The 22,082-nt window shown below is 48.6% G+C and overlaps 1 protein-coding gene across 2 annotated transcripts; it reads left to right on the top strand.

Moving 5' to 3' along the window:
* The first annotated feature begins 64 nt into the window (after positions 1 to 64).
* On the top strand, positions 65 to 21,873 carry lamb2 (laminin, beta 2 (laminin S)). Of its 2 annotated transcripts, XM_029156367.3 has the most exons (36): positions 65 to 204; positions 437 to 496; positions 7,151 to 7,320; positions 7,406 to 7,541; positions 9,091 to 9,164; positions 9,233 to 9,421; positions 9,531 to 9,594; positions 11,462 to 11,664; positions 11,743 to 11,863; positions 11,946 to 12,134; positions 12,211 to 12,390; positions 12,484 to 12,596; positions 13,354 to 13,433; positions 13,574 to 13,709; positions 13,798 to 13,956; positions 14,038 to 14,165; positions 14,240 to 14,372; positions 14,462 to 14,654; positions 14,752 to 14,895; positions 15,331 to 15,562; positions 15,658 to 15,827; positions 16,411 to 16,446; positions 17,170 to 17,394; positions 17,482 to 17,699; positions 17,780 to 17,876; positions 17,965 to 18,146; positions 18,245 to 18,435; positions 18,524 to 18,708; positions 18,795 to 19,036; positions 19,114 to 19,317; positions 19,397 to 19,541; positions 19,657 to 19,864; positions 19,983 to 20,124; positions 20,288 to 20,464; positions 20,547 to 20,706; positions 20,796 to 21,873. In XM_029156367.3, the coding sequence occupies exons 2-36, from the start codon at positions 466 to 468 to the stop codon at positions 20,930 to 20,932; spliced, it is 5,394 nt and encodes a 1,797-aa protein (XP_029012200.1). In that variant the 5' UTR covers positions 65 to 204; positions 437 to 465; the 3' UTR covers positions 20,933 to 21,873. The 2 variants fall into 2 exon arrangements, with proteins under 2 accessions (XP_029012200.1, XP_029012201.1); XM_029156368.3 differs by lacking the exon at positions 16,411 to 16,446.
* Positions 21,874 to 22,082: the final 209 nt, after the last annotated feature.

The raw sequence follows: 22,082 nt of genomic DNA, 5'->3' as shown, positions 1-22,082 counted from the left end.
AGCTGCGCTGTACACGCGCCGGTCCGTTCCGGAAGTCCAGCTCGGAGTTTCCAGCAGAGAGGCGCGGGAGCGAAGGACTCCTCGCGCAGTAGGCTGCGCTGCCCAGCTCCGCTCCGCTTCTGTCCGGCGACTGCGCAGCAAGTGGACCAGCGGGAGACCGATAACTGCACAACACCGGAGCGTCTCTCCAACATCTTCCGAACCGTGAGTACTATTTAAAGGGAGATACAGGAACACGTTGGACAGTTACCAACAGAGGATGGATGCTTTTCATCAACACTAAAACACTAATTTAGATCGTTACGCAAAAACACTACGTTATCTGGACCCTCCGGGTCTCGAAACCGCACGTAGTCGTACATTTGAGTAGTGGGACTTTTGTCATCAGTATTCGTGCAGGGTGCCTCACTTTAACCTGAACTGTTGCGGTCCACAGGTTGTCCGCGGCCCCGCGCGCGCTCCGAGATGCGGGCATCACTGCTAACGCTCGTCTGCGGTGAGTAGCTGCACTGGACACGCGCTTTGAAGTCAGCCCGGGTCTCCTGCGCCGCAGCGAATCCTCAGAAGTCATTCAGTGAACGGGTCTGAAGGCTAACGAGCGTCTCGTGGGCACTGGGGTTTATTGGATCAGAACGCGTCCTGTGGACGTTTGATCATGCCGCGTGCGTAAAGTTTATTATAATGGGAAATGAGACGTCTACTCTCCTCTATTAGCAGAGCGAACTTTAAAGCAACATCAGAACTACACTTTATGGTCTTTTTCAAAATAATGTGCAGTTAAGAAAACGCACTTAGTTTAGTTTAGCTTTCAGTTATAATTTTTTCTGCGGATCACAAGCTCCTGTGGAATCAGTAGCCTGGAGTCTGATGTGCGGACGGTCCCCTCACGCATCCCCCTGCCCAAGATAAGATGTCTGGACTCTCTTTTTTAGGGCCACGGTCCCTCTGAGCCTCTGTGGGTCTCTGTCTCTTTTGGTGGCGTCACTCTGTTTATGGTCCTCCTAAAACAGCCCAGCTGAATCCACAAATAGATCCCCCCTCTCAACACCTACCGACATCACAGCTACATGTATTTGCGCCCGTTGTTCATGTTCGCCAGCGCCCGTGTGCATATTAAGACTGGAAAATCTAACCGAAGCCACTGTGGGTTTGTGGAATGTAATTAAAGACCCGAATAGCTCCGAAGGTCTTTGCATATTGGGGCCTCGCACACGCTCCACCCCAGTCAGCGCGGAGGTGCTCCCACTGCTTTAATGGAACAATGCTCCCCCGTAAAATGCATCCTAATGCTTTGTTTCCTGGAGCTGGAGGACAAAGGGCTCATTGCACCAGTTAAAGACTCAGTTGGTGCCTGCTGTTGGCACCCGGGGTGTCCTCATCAGCCTTATCAGTGGCCACACACATGAAGGAGAGCTTGGTCTGGGTCACACAAAACAGCTGGCGTGTGTGACGCAGATGCCGCTACATCAGGGTGAATATATAGAATCGGTCACATCACATGAGAGCGACAGTGATCCACCACATTTGTTGGCTGTGCGTTCTTCTCTTGAGCCACAAAGCAGCAACACTCACAACCTGGTGGTATTTAGAGCTGAGCGTGAATTCTGATACATACAGTCACCAGCTGATGGTTTGTAGCAGCTGGGACCCTCGTGTGGTTTGTTTTAAACTGGTAATTAACTAGAGAATAATAAATAAAACAATATAAATGTAATCTATAGTAATTAAACTGCCCAAATCAGGAATTAGACCCCCTGATGGAGTTAGTGGCTAATGACAACAGCCAGGTTTGTGATTGCGTTAACTGCTTGGGGTGAATGGATAGAGGAGAGAAAACAACAACAGGCGACAAAAGAACAGCAGAGGTTTTTCTTTTGCTGGAATAAACAGTGTTTGTTGGCACCTATGTGAAAAACTGTCGTCTCCAGTTGACTTGGTTTGGGTTTGCCTCTTCTTTTCTCCTCAACAGCTCAGATATCTTTTTTTTGTATTATCTGTATTTACCATAAAAGCAAGGTCCGATTAGAAGCTAAGGGTGAACCTGAGAGATGTAAAAGTGCAAAGCTGAGGTTTGCGAGTGGTCTGATAGGATTCAAGCGATACAGAGAGAGACAAAGCAGAGGAGGAAGCGGGAAGCAACAAGTGCATCTGATGCAGCGTCATTATAGAGAAAGGGAGCTGTCCATTCAGACTCCGAACGCCTCCAAGGATGAGCTGCAAGGTCAAAGGTTGTGCTCAAATCCCTGCGGGGTTAATTGGTGTGTGTTTGACAGAAGGAGAGAGAGAAGCAGGGACGGAGTGAAAGGACTCAAGCTGATCTCAGGGACAAAGGAACCAGCGGAGCCTCCACTCAAACTCCTTTTCTGTTCACTTTCTGTTTCCATTCGCCCTCTCTGGGGGTTGGAGGGTGAAGAAGCCTGCGTGGAAAGCCGGTCATGCAATACAGTGTTTAAGCGTCTGACCACAGCCACCACTGTAATCCTGCTCTTTCTTTGCGGTCAGAAATGCTTTTCGTGACTTGATCTCATTAAGTTAAGTTAAGATAAGAGAGGAAGCAACTCATTAAACCTCCAGGGGGGCGAAGGAAGGAACTGAAGAGTTAGAGAGGAAGGAAAACTTGACATGAAAGGTTGAGGTTGGAGTAAATCCTCTGTAATGCACCTGACTCGCAGGTTTGTGTTTGTGTAGGAATGGAGCTCAGGTGTGTGTGTGTGTGTGTGTGTGTGTGTGTGTGTGTGTGTGTGTGTGTGTGTGTGTGTGTGTGTGTGTGTGTGTGTATGTGTGTGTAGACAGGTGAGATCTAGTGTTAGACAATGGGAGCGAGCCAGTGTGTTTCCAAAGTCTTAGTAAGCGACAACCTCCGGAAATGACTGATACAAGAACAATGGCGTAGTAAAGCCAAAAACCACCAGCACCGGGCGAGAGAGAGAGAGAGAGAGAGAAATAGAGGGGAGGAACGTAGAGGACAAACGAGGACAAAGAGAAAACAGCACAGAAAGAGCACAAGGAAATGAGGAGACACAGGAGTTGTTACATGAAGGGGCAGTGATTTAGGTTTTCCCGTCCTCTTAGGATTTCTTCCTCAATGAAACCAGAAGGTGGAGGTAGAGGAGGAGGAGGTGAGGGGAAGGATGAGGCTGGAGCTGGTTTTATTAAAAACAATAGGGAAGCAGGTAGAGTGGTGAGCGTATAAGCAAAGCTCTAGGAGGCGTTTCGGCCGAGTTTGTTGAGACTCCCAACAGGTGAAAATATGAATTTTATTTTTTTAAGTTTTCATGTGGTGATTTTCAGAAAAGGTGAAAAAAACACTGTGACAAAAGTCAAATCAAGATTTGTCCCCGATGTGTTTTGCTGTAGAACTTTTGGTTACAATGCTTTGCTAATTAGATTGAAAACAGTCATCATGGGAGAAATGCTGTTTTTCTTTTTATTGTCCGTGGGACGTGGCTAATTACAGGCCAACGACAGGCCGCTTGTTAAAGGACACCAACGCACCTGCAATTATCTAATGCGAACAAGTAGCAATTACTGCAGCTGTGCTGATACGAGCAGCGCCGCTTCAGGGCTCAGCGGTTGGTTCGTGTATTTTTCCCTTAGTTGTGTGTGCGGGATCAGACCCGGAGCTCGGGCCGCGCTCCCCCTGGGAGGCGAAGGAGGCCTCGGGCCACGCAGAGACCAACCGTAGGCTGCAGTAACTGCAGGTTTCCCCTGAGCTCTCCCTAAGTGGAGCCAGGTTTTCTCCACCAGAGGCTCTGATTACTTCAGTCTCCCCGTGTTCCCAGCTCAGCTGCTGAACACAGAGCTCTGATCACTAACCGGGCCCAGACCGAGCGGCTGGTTCACGGCGCTCCACATGTGCTGACCAAACGCGCCTCCACTCTCAGAGTCGGACTCCGTCCCGTTTCCGCATGAGGCGATCTGACTTGGGGTTTGTAGCGGCTCTCGCCGCACGTCGCGCGCTGAGCCAAAAGAAACCAGGGGATTTGATGGATTTGTTGAGCGTCAGGCAGCGCGGCACAGGCTTTGTGGCTGCCTGCTGACTTCAGGGAGTCCCATCAGCTTCCAGGGATGGATCGCAAATCAAAGCAAATCCAGGGGTTTAAGGCGTTTCTAGGATTTCTTTTTATCAGACATCTTTTCATTGAACTAATATGCAATTGGTTACAATTTGCAAAGGTCTAAGGACACAAAGCATTGAGTTCAGTCAGACTGTTTAAAAGCAGGCTGCAGTCTGGGTGGGAGGCTGCTGGAGGTCCAGGCAGGAACACAGGGACAGCTCTTTACTGGAGCTGTGCTGAACCTGCGGCCTTCTCACCACCTCTCACGTCATCTACTCATCCTCTAAAACAATACTCCACTTTAAGGTCGGCCATCTTTTTTATGAGCCGGCTCTGCTTAAAGAACAGAGGATGAAAGGAGCGAAGAAGGTGAGCGGCAGGGCAGAGTGAGTGGGGGGAGGATGGGAGGCGGATGAAAACGGGAGGCTAATAACAAGGTGAAGAGGGAGGAGGAGATGTGGATGTTTGGCTGCGGGAGTCGGCCGTCCATCACCTGAGAGCACAGCAAAGAGGACGCCGAGGGGAGAATGCTAACTAATTAGCTTGGAGGAGTTAAAATACAGAGGTTGTTGACTCTGCTTCACCAGGGCTTTAAAGTAACTGGACTGATGGCCAGCGCTAAATATATCAGCTGCTGGTCTCGTTTGCAGCTCTTGTTTGTCTTTGCCTTGCTCGTTGTTTGCAGCGGTGGCTGACTTGTCCCCGCTGAATGTGTCAGGTCTACGCCACTTCCTCCCTGCACCTCCACCGTCACCGTGTGTGGTGGACACACACCGTAGGTCAGTCAGGAATAGAAGCCAGGGGGAGACGAAAGGCTAAGTGAGATTATGGCTCATGATGGAGCGCAGGGCTACACTTCATACACTGCTTTACACACGCACGCACGCACACACACACACACACGCACACACATACACACGCACACCGCTGCCCCCTTCTCCCGCTCAGCTGTCAGCCTGCATTCCTCGCCGCCTCTCCATGTATGGATGCAGAGAAAAGGAGGGGAAAAGGAAAGAAACTCCGCTCTCCAATCAGCTCATAGATACTCCATTAAACGGAGAGAGGGCCTAAACGCAGCACGCTCAGTGCTCCTCCAGGGGTCGAGCCTAATGAGACACAGACCAGGAACCTACAGTGAAATCAACCACCTCATATCTGCAGTCTGGTCCCTGTTGCAGATACAATACATGTACATGGATCAGCTCAGGTTGTTTCCTGAGTGTGACGCGCTGATAGAGACAGAAACAAGATATTAAAAGATAAAAAAAACAAGGAGAAAGCCGGTGATTATAGGACACGCCAGGCCTCCACTGCTTCAGACACACGGACAAAGCTTTGAACGCTTGCCAGGAGCTTCCAGACCAGATAGCAGGTTGTGTCTTCACAAAGACTCATGTCGCTTTGCGCCTTTTTTCACACTCTCTCACATCAAATCATCCATCTGACATTCTCTGTTTGTGTTGTTTCCTCCTTTCAAGCAGATAAAGGTTAAGACACCAACCTCGAGCCTCTTTTATTACAGCCCATTATGTAGCTGTGGTCATTTCAGATAATGATACGCAAATGTCAAGCTCTGGTTGTTACCTCGCACTTGAACACATCCTCTAATCCGCGTATCATGTGTTGCTGTTGAGCCTTCAGGTGAGCGCGTCGCGTCTGCAGCCTGTTGCTCACCAACCTGGGCCTTGTCCAGGTGCCAGGCGAATGCAGGATTCCTCAGGAGCGCGTGTCCATGTGAAATCCTCCTCGCTGCGGTTCCCAGGAGAGCTCCTATCTGCAGCTGGCCGGAGCCTCGCACGCTGATAATGTCCTGGTCTGTCTCCACCCCAGTCAGTGGGATTAGGCGTTAGGAGCATCTCAGGGTGCAGGTGTGGCGGACTGTCAGTGCTCATGCCTGTCAGCACAAAAACGAAGTGAAATCTCACTAAATAACAGCATGAAGGCAGCAGAGGCAGCACACGTTACAGTACGGTAAAATATTTGTTTAGAACCAGTCTATTTACAATTCAATAAAAATAGTAGTGGCACATTTATATAATATACCTATAGGATTGTTCCAGGCTGACCACAGACTGACAGCATGACCCCGGGCCTTGACCTTTCTCATTGCAACGCACGCATCCAGCAGCAGTGTAGGAGGAGACGCTCTCCTCAAGGAGTCCACAGGAATGTGAGACGGCTTCTGCTGCTGCTTGTCATGAAAGTTTATAAGGTTTATTTTAACTCCCACACATAGCACAGCTACGTAGTCGCCGCGCGGCTCCAGAGCTGGAGCACAGAGCGGTCGCAGCATCTCTCAGCACTCGGACCAAATGCTCCTTTATCACAGCTTCACCTGGAAGGATCAGCTGCGGTGGCCCTGGTCGCCCTGTGTGTGACCTGCATTGGTTAAATTCCAGATTTCACCTTTAGCTGGGGCCCCTTGTCAGCTGGGTTTTTTGGACCCCTGCAGACAACAGAGCCTTCAAGATAATCCCCCTCCCACTGGATGTTGTCCCAACATTGAGGCAGATCTTGAGCAGAAGTTGCCACACACTGTATGAGACCTTGACACTGATAAATTTAATTAAAAAAAGAATCACAGTAAGTCTGTGGCATCACAGTAGATGGAAAAATAGCTACATGTAGCTGCTCTGATATCTGAAGATCCACTAATAATTAGTGGGTAACAGAATAGGCAGTATATAGTGTAGAGTCCCTAAAATGGGTGGTTGTCTGGCTCCTCTCTCTGATCCAGGTCAGGTGATTGTGGAGGCCAGCTCACGTGATGCAGATCTCCATCACTCTGCTTCTTATAGCTCATACGCAAGCTTGGTTTGTCATGATTCAAATGTGTGTCCAGTTCTGTAGAGGAACGTGTCTGAACTCTTGACTGTAGTGGAGCTGTTGACTTTCCTCCCATTCTCTGGCCTGTTTTGCTCAGGAAGAGATAAGACCTTTTTGATGTCTCTTTTCTAGGGTTACTGATTTTTCTCTCTGCACTTTATTTGCCAACAAAAGCTCATGAATGGCGGCTCTATTAGATAACCATCGCACTCTGCGCTGCCTTTTCCCGTTCCCTGTAATTCACTTCCTGCTCCACCCCCCTCCAGTCGTGGCTGCCGCTGTTGGCCAGGAGCCCGACTTCAGCCACGGCTGTGCTCATGGGAGCTGTTACCCGGCAACGGGGGACCTGCTGGTGGGTCGGGAGAAGAACCTCAAGGCTTCGTCCACATGCGGCATGAGGAGAAAGGAGCCTTACTGCATTGTTAGCCATCTTCAGGTCAGTGCACGTGTCTGCGTAAATTGTGCCGTGGCTTCTCACTGAACCCCGGAGTCTCTCACCTCTGACCTTTGTTCCCACACAGGATGAGAAGAAGTGTTTTGAATGTGACTCCAGGCGGCCTTATGACCCAATCTACAACACCATTAATCACAGGATAGAGAACGTCATCACTACCTTCAAACCTCATCGCAAGAAGTCTTGGTGGCAGTCTGAGAATGGTAAGAAAATGAGACTTCTAAACCCTTTAAAAACAGCCCTTTATCAATAAATAGAGCCCAGCGGGTTTTATTGCATTTAAACGGAGCAGTTCTCAAGGTCTTTTTCTCCTCAGGATGAATTTTAATAAATGAAATCCGGTGGAGGGACAGTGGCAAGAACAATCACACCCACTCACTTATGTATTCTGCAGCACGTCCCAAAGGTCTGCTGAGCTTGTTGTGCAGTGTTCCTGAACTCCGTGTTCAGATCTAGCAGCTAAGCCATTACAAAAAGTCCTAGAGCAGGCTTCTCCTCTAAATAGCTCACATGCACCAGGGAGCATGCTTGTTGACATTGTCAAGTTAAGGAAGGACACCCCAGACCCACACACTCTACCCTATCACATTTTCCTTAATGAACCCAACAGAAGGCGTCTTTGCTTGTTTGCTCCTAAAACTTGGACTCATCAGTTCACAAGATTTAGTTTCACTTATTTAAAGTTTACAGTGGAAATCTTGTGGTGGTAATGCTCAGTGATGTGCTGCAAATGAAGGCACCAAATCAAAGATTGCTGCATTCATTAGGCCTACAGTATGTTTACCATCATAGGGAAAAACAATTAACAAAGGGAATATTTAAAAGATGCTGTAATGGGAAGCAAAAAATACTGCAAAAATGCAAGGGAGGAAGTTGGAAAAATGGACCTACTTTCCGAACCATTAACTGAAACCACATAGACCAGTAGCACCACTACAGATGGGCCTAATAACAGGGCAGGCCCTGCTCCGGCATCTCAGATGGAAAAGGGAGGCAAACTGGGAGGACGGAGAGATAAAAGTGGAAGCTGAGTATTAAAAATGGATGAAGGACAGACAGTGAGAGAGACTGATGGCCATTTAGTGCACATACAGTAAATCTTTATCACAATGAGCGAATCTGAAGGAGTACGTGGAGCAGCTACTTAGACACGTTTCAGCTGTTGTGGAGTACAAGACACAGGATGGAACAGAGGGGAAGAGACAGGAAGAGTGTATTTTTACTCCTGGCATCTCTGCAGCGGTGCCATGTTGGAGCTGCTGGGCACAGTAGCTCCATTTGATATAGATTACAGTGGTTTGATTGTGTTGACTGTTTCCTGGTTGGCCAAGTGACTTTTCTATCACTTGAATAATTTAAAAATAAAGCTGCTGCGACAGGCTGTAGAAACAACCTCCGCTCGGTCACACACTTCTTCGTCTGCTGCTTGTCGCTGGAAAGGTGGATGTTTTATGAGAGAACAGTTTCAGGACAGATAAGAGTGAAGAGAGGGAATCACAGCTGAAAAGTAGTGAGTGAGGCGACACTGTGGTTCGCGTTCCATGATCCGGGAACTCGGAATGTGTGAGCTTTTCCAACATGCTTCATTTCTCTTGCTGAAACAAAATGCTTTTCCTGTCAAGTTGCATTGCATGAATGGAAAGTAAGTTTAAGTGATTTCCACACTAAGACTGAATAACACAGTCTGAGTGACGGCCATGAAAGAGAAGCTCCCAATCTCCTACTAACAGTTGTGTTGTTTGTGTCGCGCAGGAAAGTCAGACGTGTTCGTTCAGCTGGACCTGGAAGCAGAGTTTCATTTCACTCACCTGATCATGACTTTCAAGGTGAGACGCCTCTACATCTGACAGAACGCAGCGCGGGGTCGCGTTCGCTGACCTGTTTCCTCCCCCAGACCTTCCGCCCGGCGGCCATGCTGATCGAGCGCTCTGCAGACTTCGGCCGCACGTGGCAGATCTACCGCTACTTCTCCCACGACTGTGCCGCCACTTTTCCGGGGGTCTCCCAGGGTCCTTTGCGTAACATCAATGATGTCATCTGCGAGTCGCGCTATTCTGACATCGAACCGTCGACGGAGGGAGAGGTGAGCAGCCGATGGTTAAAATTAAAAGATAAAAGGTCACATTATAGTTCAGTTCTTTGTGATGTTCGCTCCAGAAGCCGCTGCTAAAAATGTCTATTCTTCGGTTTAGGTCATTTACAGAGTGTTGGATCCAGCCATCAGCATCGAGGATCCATACAGCCCCAACATCCAGAGTAGGTCCCGCTCACATTTTTAAAAACAGTTAATACCAAATAGAACTGTCACTGAGAAGGTACACATCACATGATTTAGAAGGGTTTAAAAATAACATAAACACAATAAATGAATGAAAATAAAAACTGATCCCAGATTCAATTTTTGAGAACGTATTCCCATTTGTGGCCATTAATCAAACTCCAGCAGACGAGCCGCGCGTTCTCTGGCCGTGACACATCCGCAGACAGTAAGAGCTTCTCTCTGGGGTGTGAAACATGGCCCCGCTGTGTGGAAGACATGGAGCGATGTGAAAAGCAGCTGCTCGCTCCCACACAGCCTCCCTGTCCCAGCCTTCGTGTTTAGACTGGCACGACATGTGAGCCCTTCCCAGAAACTTGAGCTTGGTTTCCAAAGCAGCAGCGGAGGTTGTCTTGTTCTGCTGTGAGATCTCCCACTGTAGCTGGCCCTGCATGAGGACCTCTGACCCCCTCACAGCTGAACAATCCATATTTAGTGTTTGCTGTTGTCAAGACAATGGATCAACATCTGAAGGAGTTCTTTTTTCTATATTTATACTGGACATCTTACCTAAAGTTCAAACTTCCACCAAACACCCTCAACTCAACTAACGCATTTACCCAGTGATGTCTATTGTGGGGTGGGGTATACAACTTGAGAAGTCATTTCTGTCTGGCTGCCCGTTCCTACAGAACCTAAACAGATCCTGTTGTTTTTCCAGCAGTTAATTTGAACTTATACTCCTCTGAATTCCTTTGAGGATGTCTTGCCTCATTGGAGAAAATCATTGATTTCTGTTGTTTTAAACCCTTTGTTGTTGTAATTTAATAACGGCCTCGCATCACTGCATGACAGAGCAGGGAGTGGGAGGACTGTGTGGAGCATAAGAGATTCTTTTTCTAACTAATTAAAATTGAAAATTAAAGATTAGGACCGATTAGTCGACCGGCTTATCATATATATATGATATATATATACTGTATATATATATATATATATATACTAATGGATTTAGCTTTTTTAGCAAAGCATGAATATGTATAATTACCATCCACTTCAAGCCACGTCGGTGCCTATTGAGGCGTCAGCCTCAGTATTTATCCGACTGCTTTTTGGTCCAGATTGTGTTCAGCACACGCTCTCTGCAATGATCTGCTATTACACTCTGAGGAGGAACAGACAGAGTCTCAGTGTAGCGGAGCTGCAGGGATTAACTCTCGTCTGTCACAGTGGGGTCGTGTTACTCCAGATAACGTCTGCAGGGCAGGGTCAGGGTTCGGTAGAGAATTAGTCCGCTCATCAACCATTTGATCCCTCATATTTGAACACACGTTTGAAATGAAAAAGGAAAAGTCAAACGTGGAAAAGCAACAAGACTGGCCAAATCAGCAGATCACGTCTTATGGGTGTTATGGGAGCGTCAGACGCAGGAAGATGAGCAGGAAAATAATAAGAAAGTGGAGAGCTCTGGGCTCTGCATGTTGGCAGCTTGGGAGTGTGCGTGCGTGTTGAAAGCTACGGCCGAACAGCTGGAGTGTAACAGCGGAAAATGCTCCATCCATTCAACAGACTCAGGAAGGAGGTTATCTCTGAAACACCATTTGAGGCAGGATGTGGGAAGCTGTCCATCAGTTTCAGATATTTCCACTTCTGGCAAGACGGGTAAAAGTTATGAATCCCATCTGGATGTGTTGCTTTTATAATTAACTTCCTGTTAAAGAGCAGGATTACATGTCGAAAAAATGAATCATTTATTGATTTTATCAATGAGATTTCGAATTGAGAGCTTCTCGAGAGCTTGTTTATGCAAAAACTGATGATGTACTATATAAGAGTATTGAAAGTATTGTCTTCCTGTGTTGTCAGACCAGCTGAAAATCACCAACCTGAGAGTGAACTTCACCAAGCTTCACACGCTGGGAGACAATCTGCTGGACCCCAGGGCTGAAATCAAGGAGAAATACTACTACGCCATATATGAGCTGGTCGTTCGCGGAAACTGCTTTTGCTACGGCCACGCCTCGGAGTGCGCCCCCATCGACGGCATCAGGGACGGCATAGAGGGAATGGTGGGTGTCATTTGCTCCAGTACCCTCGCCGCTCCCGCGTAGACCGTCCTGACTCCTCACCACCCGCCTGTTTTGAAGGTTCACGGCAGGTGCGTGTGCAACCACAACACCAAGGGCTTGAACTGTGAGCAGTGCGACGACTTCCACAACGATCTGCCCTGGAGGCCGGCCGAGGGGCGCAACACCCACGCCTGCAAGGGTGAGTCCGGGGGAGAGAACGGCGCCGGGCCGCGCGGGGGGATTCAGGTCTTAAACCAGCCGGGCTGATTGGTTTGTTCCAGAGTGCAACTGCAACAGCCACTCGAACCGGTGCCACTTCGACATGGCGGTGTACGTGGCCACCGGCAGCGTCAGTGGAGGAGTGTGTGACGAGTGTCAGCACAACACTATGGGACGCAACTGTGAGAGCTGCAAACCGTTCTACTACAAAGACCCCCTGAAGGACATCAGGGACCCGCACGTCTGCATCGGTGAGTGAGTGTCGGCCTTTCCTGTCTCCTAGTGATGCAGCGTGATCCGACTCCCGCCTGTCCGTCTGTCCCCCAGCTTGCGACTGCGACCCGGACGGGTCTCAGAACGGAGGCGTGTGCGACAGCCACACCGAGCCGTCCCTCGGCATGCTGGGAGGTCAGTGCCGGTGCAAGGCCAACGTCGAGGGGCCGCGCTGCGACAAGTGCAAGCCCGGCTTCTTCGGCCTGAGCGCCGACGACGCTCAGGGCTGCCAGCGTGAGTACAGCCACGGCTCCTCCACAAAGTAACACTGCTTTAATGAGGCTATGAAGCTGTGAAGTGATGACCCGGCCCACTCACGCTCTGCAGCTTGCCGGTGTGACCACAGAGGAACAGTGTCAGGGAGCTCCCAGTGTGACCCAGTCAGCGGAGACTGTTTCTGCAAGCGCCTCGTCACTGGCCGAGGCTGTGACCAGTGTTTGGTAAGGCTTTGTTTTCAGGACTCACCCATCTGTTTTTAGTTTCGCTTCTTCTGTCTGTCTTGTCTTGTGTTTAACCCTAGTGGTGACAATGTGACAATTCATAGTCTTCCCATAGATGATTTATTGGTTGATCTCATTTTATTGTTTATGCCTAAATGTCCCATCTCCTCTCCTTTTTCTGCTTAGTCCTCACTTTCATGCTGGACCCACAGCCTCTCTGTTCCTTGATAGTTAAATAAAAAAATCCTGCTGCTTTTCCTTTCATTTTCTCACCCTCTCTTCAGATCATCAGCCCGAGCCTCCCGTTATAATAGAACCTACTGTCCCAAACCTGCTTGGCTTGGAATAGTAGATTCAGGAATGTGAGCTCCTGCTCGGCTCTGTGTCTAAATTTAGGCCAGAGATTTGAGACTTGTCCTGTCGTTGTGAGTTCCTTCAAGCCTAACATGGTCGTGGCTTGGACCTGATCTGAAGCCGGATCCTGCTGATTTAGTTCGATGAAGAAACAATATTGTGAAATAATCTCCCCTCTGAAGGAAAAAAAGTCTCATTAGAAAGGAATGGGACAGTAATCATACACCCCAGCGCTGGATGCTGGATTACAGAGCTGCATATTACACAATGTGACTCATGCTCACTTCAAACAGTTGATGCACAATCATCTCATTCTATAATAGCATGGAAAGTCATGCATGTTGTCTGTCCGTCGTAGCTTTATTTATCCTCACACCCTCTGTGTGACCTTGTGTGTTTCTAGCCTGAGCACTGGGCGCTGAGCCACGACGTCAACGGCTGCCGAGGCTGCGAGTGCGACATTGGAGGAGCCCTGGACAACCAGTGAGTGTGGCTCCGCTGAAGGCCACAGTGCTGGCCTGATGCGTCACAGTAGACGGATCAGCAGCTACGGCTTGTGTTAACAAATGGGCAGCTAGGTCGCAAGTAGAAAAGTCCAATGAATGTGTTTGTGTTCAATGTAGCTGCTCGATGGAGAGTGGCCAGTGCCGCTGCCGCAGCCACATGTCGGGGCGTCAGTGTGCTCAGGTGGAGTCGGGCTATTACTTCATGGCTCTGGATCACTTCCTTTATGAGGCCGAGTTTGCTAAAATGGGACAGGTGGGAGAACTGCTTTGCTTATTCCAGCTGCCCTTATAAGCATCTGTCTAACCTGTAGATACACCTGAATCTACATGCCTATTTCCAGGGCTGTAGGGTGGAGACCAGGGAGCACCAGCCGGGTCGCCCCGCCACCTGGACCGGCGTTGGGTTCGCCTGGGTACCTGAAGGCGGCGCCCTGGAGTTCCTCATCAGCGACTTTCCGTACTCCATGGAGTACGACCTGCTCATCCGCTACGAGTCACAGGTCTGAGGGAGCTGTTGGGGTGCTGTGTTGTAGCAACCGCAGACCTTAGTCTTCATTCAAGCATCACTGGTTTTCCTCTAGATGCCCAGGGACTGGGAGGAGGTGCGAATAACAGTGATCCGTCCGGGGCCGATTCCTACCAGCAGCCCCTGTGGGAACACCATCCCAGATGACGACAGGCTGACTGTTTCCCTGCCGGCTGGATCCAGGTCCGGAAACGCAGTCAGGCGCCTCAGAACACGCTGCAGTGCCCATATGAACTGCGTGCTGCTTTTCTTCTCAGGTTCACTGTCCATTATCAGTCGGTGTGTCTGGAAAGAGGCATAACTTACACCATGCGCTTTGAGTTCAGACGGTATCAGGACGCCAACAGCATCCTCAACGGAGCAGCCAACGCCGTCCTGCTGCTGGACTCGGTCAGACTCTTTTTCCAGTGCCCTAAACTAAATATCTGACTCTTGAACAGATGTAAATTCAAGCACAAACCCCTGTCCTTCTCCTCCAGATCGCCCTCATGCCGCGTCACTCCTCCATGGAGATGTTCAATGCCGGGGATCCAGCATCCAACAACAGGAAGCAGACCTACGAGCGCTACCGCTGCCACGAGGGGGCGAAGAGCGTGAGCCGCCCCCTGATGAGCGACACGTGTGCCAAGCTGGTCACCAGCATGTCGGCCGTAATAAACGACGGGGCCCTGCGTGAGTGAAGCGTGTTTGGTGTGATCTGGTCACATCGGTTACATCGTGGTTACTGCCCATGTGTCGAACGCTCTTTTGCTTCTCTGTCGACCTCCAGCTTGTAACTGCGACCCTCAGGGCTCCGTCAGCTCCGTGTGCGAGGTCCGCGGGGGCCAGTGTCGCTGCAGGAACAATGTGATCGGCCGGCGCTGTGACCAGTGTGCCCCAGGAACATATGGCTTCGGACCGTCAGGCTGCATATGTAAGTAACTCTACACCTGAGACCCAGGCACTGTTATGTTCACTTTTCACATTGTTTTCAGATTTTTAGCTTAGTTTGCTTTTCAAATTAACATTCTAACAATTTGTGTTCTAACTTAGGATGGCACAGAGAGCTAAGCAGCCAATGAAGTCATTTGTTTATGACGATCCAATTTTTGTTTTATGATGGTGCTGCTTTTAAACTTTGTTATTATGAAGTTAATCTTTTATTCTTTTTGAATATAAGAATAAGAATAAGAATATAACTGTAATGTATTCAGAGTAGAGCATGCATTTATGGATGTATGCGCAGTAATCGTATTCTTTGCTTTTATCGCCCTCTACTGTCTCACAGAACACAAACTCTAAGCCTGACATGACTACTTGACCTTTCTCTTCTTCCTCTCCTCTCTATGGTTGTTCTTTGTTTCCCCAGCCTGCGGGTGCAGCCTGGAGGGCTCCGTGACTCGCCTCTGCGATAAGTTCACTGGGCAGTGCCAGTGCCGTCCAGGAGCGTTTGGTCAGCGCTGCGACGGGTGTCAGCCAGGTCACTGGGGCTTCCCGAGCTGCCGACCCTGCCAGTGCAACGGACATGCAGACCAGTGTGACCAGAGGACGGGCGTCTGCATCAGCTGCAGGGACTACACGGGAGGCGATAAATGTGAAAGGTTGCAGACTGAGTGTTGCCTGTTGCAGCTACAGTACTGTAGGTAGAGCAGACACAATTTTAAATCTGCTTTTTACATCCTTGTCTTTTCTGTAGGTGTGCCGATGGGTACTACGGGAACCCGGTTCTGGGCAAAGCTTCCAGTGGTCACTGTCGTCCGTGTCCCTGTCCGGATGGACCCAGTAGTGGTCGCCACTTTGCTGCTTCCTGTTACCAGGACAATCGTAATAGACAAATAATCTGCAACTGCAAACAGGGTTACACAGGTAAACCTTGGACAACACCTGTGTGTTTCCCTGCTCTGTTCATCTAATTCATCTTCCTTCAGTCTCTGCTTTCTGCACAGTGACACTGCTACTATTGATGATGAAACTCAAACTCAGTGTTTGAGTTTTCAAACATTAACTCAAAGCTTGTCTGAAACATACTTGAAATATAGCTTGATGGTATCATGGTACCGCTTAAAGTAGGTCAAATGGCATTATGATGCACTTGAGGACACCTTTTATTTAAAGAAACTGGAGCACAGGTTAAGTGTAATAGTATTATTAATTATATCACCATCTTACATTCATTTATGGTGCTAATTAGCAAAAGCTGTGACCCAACATCAGCACATTGTATTTGGATGTAAAGCACTATTGATTGTTAGCTCTTAGATGTTTTTGCCTGATTAACAAGTAAATAATAAGCTCCATGAGGTAAACATCAGAAGTTCCTCTGGGGACCATGATCTTGCCCACACTGTTTATATGTTGTACTGATGTGTGGCTGAACATTCATATAAGGTAATAGGCTCTAGTTAATGGTGACCTGTTATTTCCCCCCCTCCCTGGATTACCGGCGCAGGGATTGTTAAACGCTCCGGGGTGACCATTTTTAAGCGTGAGTAATGGTGGTTGACTCCTGCCCCCTTCCTCTCCTCCCGCTCCTCTGTTTTCCACCAACCCTCCACTTTACCGATCCTACATGTGCCCATGCATGGCTTCAGCACCCCTGCCGTCAATGGTGCTGTGCCACAGCGCACTCTGCCCATGTGTGAGACCTGGCTCCAAGAGTAATGGCAAACACTCTCGAAAAACCTTTCCATGACCTTCTCTATCAGATTAAATAACTACTGCTAAAAAGTGTTTATTCAAAACAAAATTGAACGTATTTTCAAAGCAAAATTTGAATCATATCTGTGTAAATGTTTTCAGTAAAAGGACCTGACCCAGATTTGATGGTAGAGGTTTAGAGACAGATGCTGGTTGAGTCTGGGTCAGCGTCTGTTGCTTCTGCCTGCTATTTATTATTTTGTTTTATTACAGTACTTTTAATGAATGGCGGTGGGCACAGTGCAGCACACTGAATGCTACTAGCCTTTAAAGGAAGCCCAAGTAGAATTCAGTGCCACTTTGTTGTCCAGTGATAACATGAGTCCATGTTCACAGTTCACACTACACAATCTCCTGCTTTTTGCTGTTCCATTCACCCGAGCTTGGGAAATCCCATACATCACCTTTTCTTAATGCAAGCATACTCTCGTGTGCAGCAATAAAACCTATTGTACCATTCATCCACCCGGCTCTCACTGTAGCCTCATTATTGTTTTTTTCCCCCAATTAGGTGCTCGATGTGAGGAATGTGCCCCGGGATTTTATGGCAACCCCTCTCAGCCTGGGGGCCGCTGCCAGCCGTGCCAGTGCAACAACAACATAGACATGTCGGATATGGAGGCGTGTGACAGAGCGACCGGGGAGTGCAGGAAATGCCTGTACAACACGGAAGGCCCGAGCTGCGGCCTCTGCAGGAGTGGCTATTTCGGAGATGCTTCTCGGCGCAACTGCAGGAGTGAGTAACCCGTTGAAGGGAAGACCTCCCCTGGCTTGTCTGTAAACACAGCTGTGATGACTCTTCTTTTTGCCGGTTGAACCACAGAGTGCACGTGTAACTTCCTGGGTACTGAACGCAGCCAGTGCATGGAGCGCGAGGACTGTGTTTGCCAGCGCGTCACGGGTCAGTGCCAGTGTCTGCCTAACGTCAAAGGCCTGACATGTGACCACTGTGCCCCCAACCACTGGAACCTGGCCAGCGGCAGAGGCTGTGATCCTTGCGGGTGTGATCCCAACAACTCTGTCACCTCCTCGTGCAATGAGGTGAAGGGCATGTCATAATAATGAATACTTTTGCATTCCCATTGTTAAAAATATAACTGATTTTCCTTTGTTTCATGCAGTTTACCGGTCAGTGTCAATGTCGTGATGGTTTTGGAGGCAAGACCTGCACTGACTGCCAGGAGAATTACTGGGGAGACCCCAGGACGCAGTGCAGAGGTCAGGCATTTCAGGATTTGCATGATTTTGGGAAGGTCATTTTTCTCTGACTGACCAGTACACGCTGTCCTTGGTTTGCCTCCTCCAGCATGCGACTGCGACTGGCGCGGCATTGAAACCTCTCAGTGCCACCGCGTGACGGGGCACTGTGTTTGCCAGCAGGGGGTCTCGGGCGTCCGCTGCGATCAGTGTGCCAGAGGCTTCTCTGGCCAGTTCCCCAACTGTCAGCCCTGTCATCAGTGCTTTGGGGACTGGGATCGCATTGTGCAGGTGGGGTTTGGTACAAGACAAAGAGAAATCTCCACATGGCATAAACACTGAACAACCGATTGGTTGGGAGTCAGACGTGAGCTTCATTTCTTTATTAGGACTTGGCTGTGCGTACCAAGGCTCTGGCAGCACGCGCCCATGAGATTCAAACCACGGGGCTCACTGGACCCTATGAGAAGGTCTTCAGAGACCTGGAAGAGAAACTATCACAAGCACAGGGAATTGTCAACGCACGCAATGCCACTGCTGCAGCTGTGTCTACCCTGATGGAGCTTACTGAGGACCTTAGGTATGGCTGCAAGATTCCACTGCACACATGATAGTCTTATCAGGTTTACAGGTTGCACCCTGCAAAAACTACTGGCCTTGTTCTCCAGAGCACAGATTGGTGAGACCACTGACAAACTGAACAGTCTGGAGGGAGAACTAACTATGGTTCAGGACAGTAACTCTGAGGCGAGCAAGGAGCTGAGTGCTCTGGAGAGAGAGGCCAAGGAACTAAACCTCACATCAGAGCAGCTACACCACCAACTGGACATTCTCAAGAACTCCAACTTCCTTGGTGAGAAACAGAGGAAGACTAGACTTCCCTACGTCGATCCAAACCATTTCTGATAAAACGATTACTCTCCTGACTCTTGCCCGCAGGCGCGTACGACAGCATTCGCAGCTCCTACAACAAGTCTCGTGACGCCGAGCGGCGTGCTAACGAGTCGACAACGACCAAGCCCAGCACCGTCAGCCAGTCTGCAGACACCCGCCGCCGCACAGAGCGCCTCATTGCCGCCAAGAAGGACGAGTTCAACCGTAAAAATGCAGCTAACAAGCGCGCACTGGGAGACCTCAGCACCAAAGCACAGGGCCTGGACATGAAGAAGATCAATGAGAAGGTTTTCTCCTTTTCTGTGTTCTTTAGAATATCAGTATCAGTAAGTGTGATAGTTTTATTATGTAATGTCTCGGACAGGTCTGCGGCGCCCCCGGTGATGCTCCCTGTGGGGAAAGCCCTTGTGGTGGCGCAGGTTGCAGGGATGATGAGGGAAACCATCACTGTGGAGGCCTGAACTGTAACGGTGCCGCAGCAGCAGCTGACAACGCCCTGGAGAGAGCGAAGCATGCGGAGAAGGAGCTGCACAAAGCAATGGGGGAGGTGGCAGGACTCTTCACAAAGGTATGAAGTCTGTGGACAATTATCATATTTTGTAGGTGGCTATTTGTGGGCTCTATAAGCATTTTTGTCTTTCACCCAGGTAGCGGAAGCCAGGACCAAGGCCGAGGAGGCCAAGGGCAAAGCCCAGGCGGCCCTGGACAAAGCCACAGCCACCAAGAACAAAGTGGAGCGCTCTAACAATGACCTCAGAGACCTCATTAAACAGATCAGGGGCTTCCTCACTCGTGGGTCTTAAATACTTTTCATAGATTGAGAGTACTAACATGTACTGAAGAATAACCATGTCAGCGTAGCCTCTTGTGTAAACCCTGTCACTTCCCATGTCAACATTTCTCTCAGAGGAGGGAGCGGATCCAGATAGCATTGAGGCAGTAGCAAACCGCGTGCTGGAGCTCGCCATCCCTGCGTCACCTATTCAAATCAGACAACTGGCTGATGAAATCAAGGACCGGGTTCGCAGCCTTTCCAACGTGGACGCCATCCTGGAGCAGACGCAGGATGACGTGCGCAAGGCAGAGCAGCTGCTGCTGGACGCTAAGAGGGCAAGGTAGTCGAAGTAGAGTTAGACCTACACACTTCCCTATATTGGTTTACAGCTACTGGTGCCAGCCCAAGAGCATGGCATTTTTATCCATCTGATACAAAACCACCTGCTTGTTATTAAGGCATCGTGCTGAGGGGGTGAAGACTACTTCAGAGACAGTAAAGCAAGCCTTACTGGATGCTAAGACTGCCCAGACATCAGCAGAGAAGGCCATATCCAGAGCCAGAGCTGACATTGTGGAGACCGAAGCCCAGCTGGAACAGGTCAATTAAAAAAAATAAAGGAAACTAATAAATGACTTAGTTGTTAGTCAGGTGGTATCTTAAAGTACTTGCATCACTACACTGGACAGTTACCACCATACAATGTCCATTTTGTGAACTTGATTGATTGATAAAAAATCACTTTCGTGTACCTGCTCCTCAGATTGAAGCAGAGATGTCCAACACTGAGGGCAATCTGAATGACGCCATGGACCGCCTGGGGACACTGGGACAGGAAATCAATGCCCTGAAGACCAAACGTGCCAAAAACAGCATGGCAGCAGCTCGAGCGGAGGAGACGGCCACTATGGCTCGAGACAAGGCGAACGAAGCCAAGCAGGTTTGTGCGTGTGCGTTTGTGTGCACACCTTGCCTTCATAAAGGGTCACACCTCTGAAGCTTTTTCCTGTCTCGATGCTCAGATTCTAGATGGCCAGCTGACTGATAAATACAACGAGGTGCAGCAGCGGGTCGACACCAAAGCCAAAGCTGTGCAGGACGCCAGGAAAAAAGCGGAGAGACTCAGAGATGAAGCAAAGGCATTACTGAAAGATGCTCAGGACAAGTTGAAGAGACTAGCAGGTACTGAGTAGTATCACTCATATTTATATGAAACTAATAACTAATAGCACTTCTTAAAGTTAAGTCCCTAAATTCTCTTTTTTCCACAGAGCTGGAGAAAAACTATGAAGAGAACCAGAGGAGGTTGGAGGGAAAGGCTCGCCAACTGGACGGCTTGGAGGACAAGATGAAAGCCATCCTTAATGACATCAACAAACAGATCCAGATCTACAACACATGCCAATAACGCACTACTTCATATTAGAAGAAAACAGTGGTTGATGGTTCATCTGTTCATCTGAAAGTTCCTGTTTAAATCTGACAGAATTTTAGATTTTTGGTCAAAAAACTGATCAGTTTACCCATCACAGTGATTCATTTGTGAATAATAAATACCATGTCAAAAAACATAGGTCACAGGTTGTACAATCGGGAGTAATTGTCCCTTTACTAAAGTAGCAGTATTCTACAGTGTATACTGTACCGTCTTTGAATGTGCCTTATAATATGCTAGTAACGGTTACACCTGTGTCATATGAATGGCCGTGCGTGTCAAACCAAAAACTAACTTTGTTCACTCACTGTATTTCATCCAGACCCCCTACTGTGACAGCCACCAGACTGATAACTAATTGCCAAAGCAAAAATACCCAAAGACGCTTGTGTGCAGTTTTACAGTGTACAGTTTTGTGAATAAAGTTTTAATGACTTTTTGTTTCTCTTTGTGGAAGTACCACGATTATCTGTGTCACAATCATGAGCAAAGCTTCCAAACTTGATATTGTCCCCTTTGTTTGACATTGCGCTCGTGGCCTCACTATATATGTGCTCACCCCAGGGTCTACCAGGGTGTAAGATGTCCTATTTCTATTTTTGTGCTCTGCCACTGTGCAATAAAGCCCTGGATATATCCTTTCACTATGTCTGCAGAGATGCAGGATTCACAGTTTGACAGAAAGAGACACTAAACTTCACAACCTAAAGGTTAATGAGCTGCAGTACAATATCTCAGTAGGCAATGACAGAATGGTGAAGGGGATTTTTTATTTTTTAAGTTCCAACAGTAAATCTGAGATGGGTTTGATGTAAACAAAAAGTAATGAACAAATTGCCCATAGGTATTAATGGTTGCTTGTCTCTTGCTTGTGTAACACTGACCCCCTTTATAAAGTGTCTTAATCTGCTTTACATGGCCTAGTTTGTTTGTTTTCTTTGATGCTGAAATTTAACGGGGAAACATTGTAACATCATTCTAGTAATTGTAAAAAGGTTGGGTTTTTTGTATGCATGTTCCTGCAAAAAATATAAACATGAGTTAAAAGGTGTACGGTGCGTGAGCGACAGAGAGAGAGAGAGAGAGAGAGAGGAAGGGAGGGAGAGAGAGCGAGAGAGAGAGC

The sequence above is a fragment of the Betta splendens genome, chromosome 7 (assembly GCF_900634795.4).
Source record: "Betta splendens chromosome 7, fBetSpl5.4, whole genome shotgun sequence".
Classification (NCBI taxonomy): Eukaryota; Metazoa; Chordata; class Actinopteri; order Anabantiformes; family Osphronemidae; genus Betta; species Betta splendens.
Note: the sequence above shows the minus strand (reverse complement) of the source record. Positions and strands in the feature narration are given on the sequence as shown.

Coding starts and splice junctions, on each gene's coding strand:
- lamb2 (XM_029156367.3), top strand. CDS start 466: ATGCGGGCATCACTGCTAACGCTCGTCTGCG. Junction 19,037..19,113: donor TGAAGAAGATCAATGAGAAG/GTTTTCTCCTTT, acceptor TGTCTCGGACAG/GTCTGCGGCGCCCCCGGTGA. Junction 19,865..19,982: donor CTGGACGCTAAGAGGGCAAG/GTAGTCGAAGTA, acceptor CTTGTTATTAAG/GCATCGTGCTGAGGGGGTGA.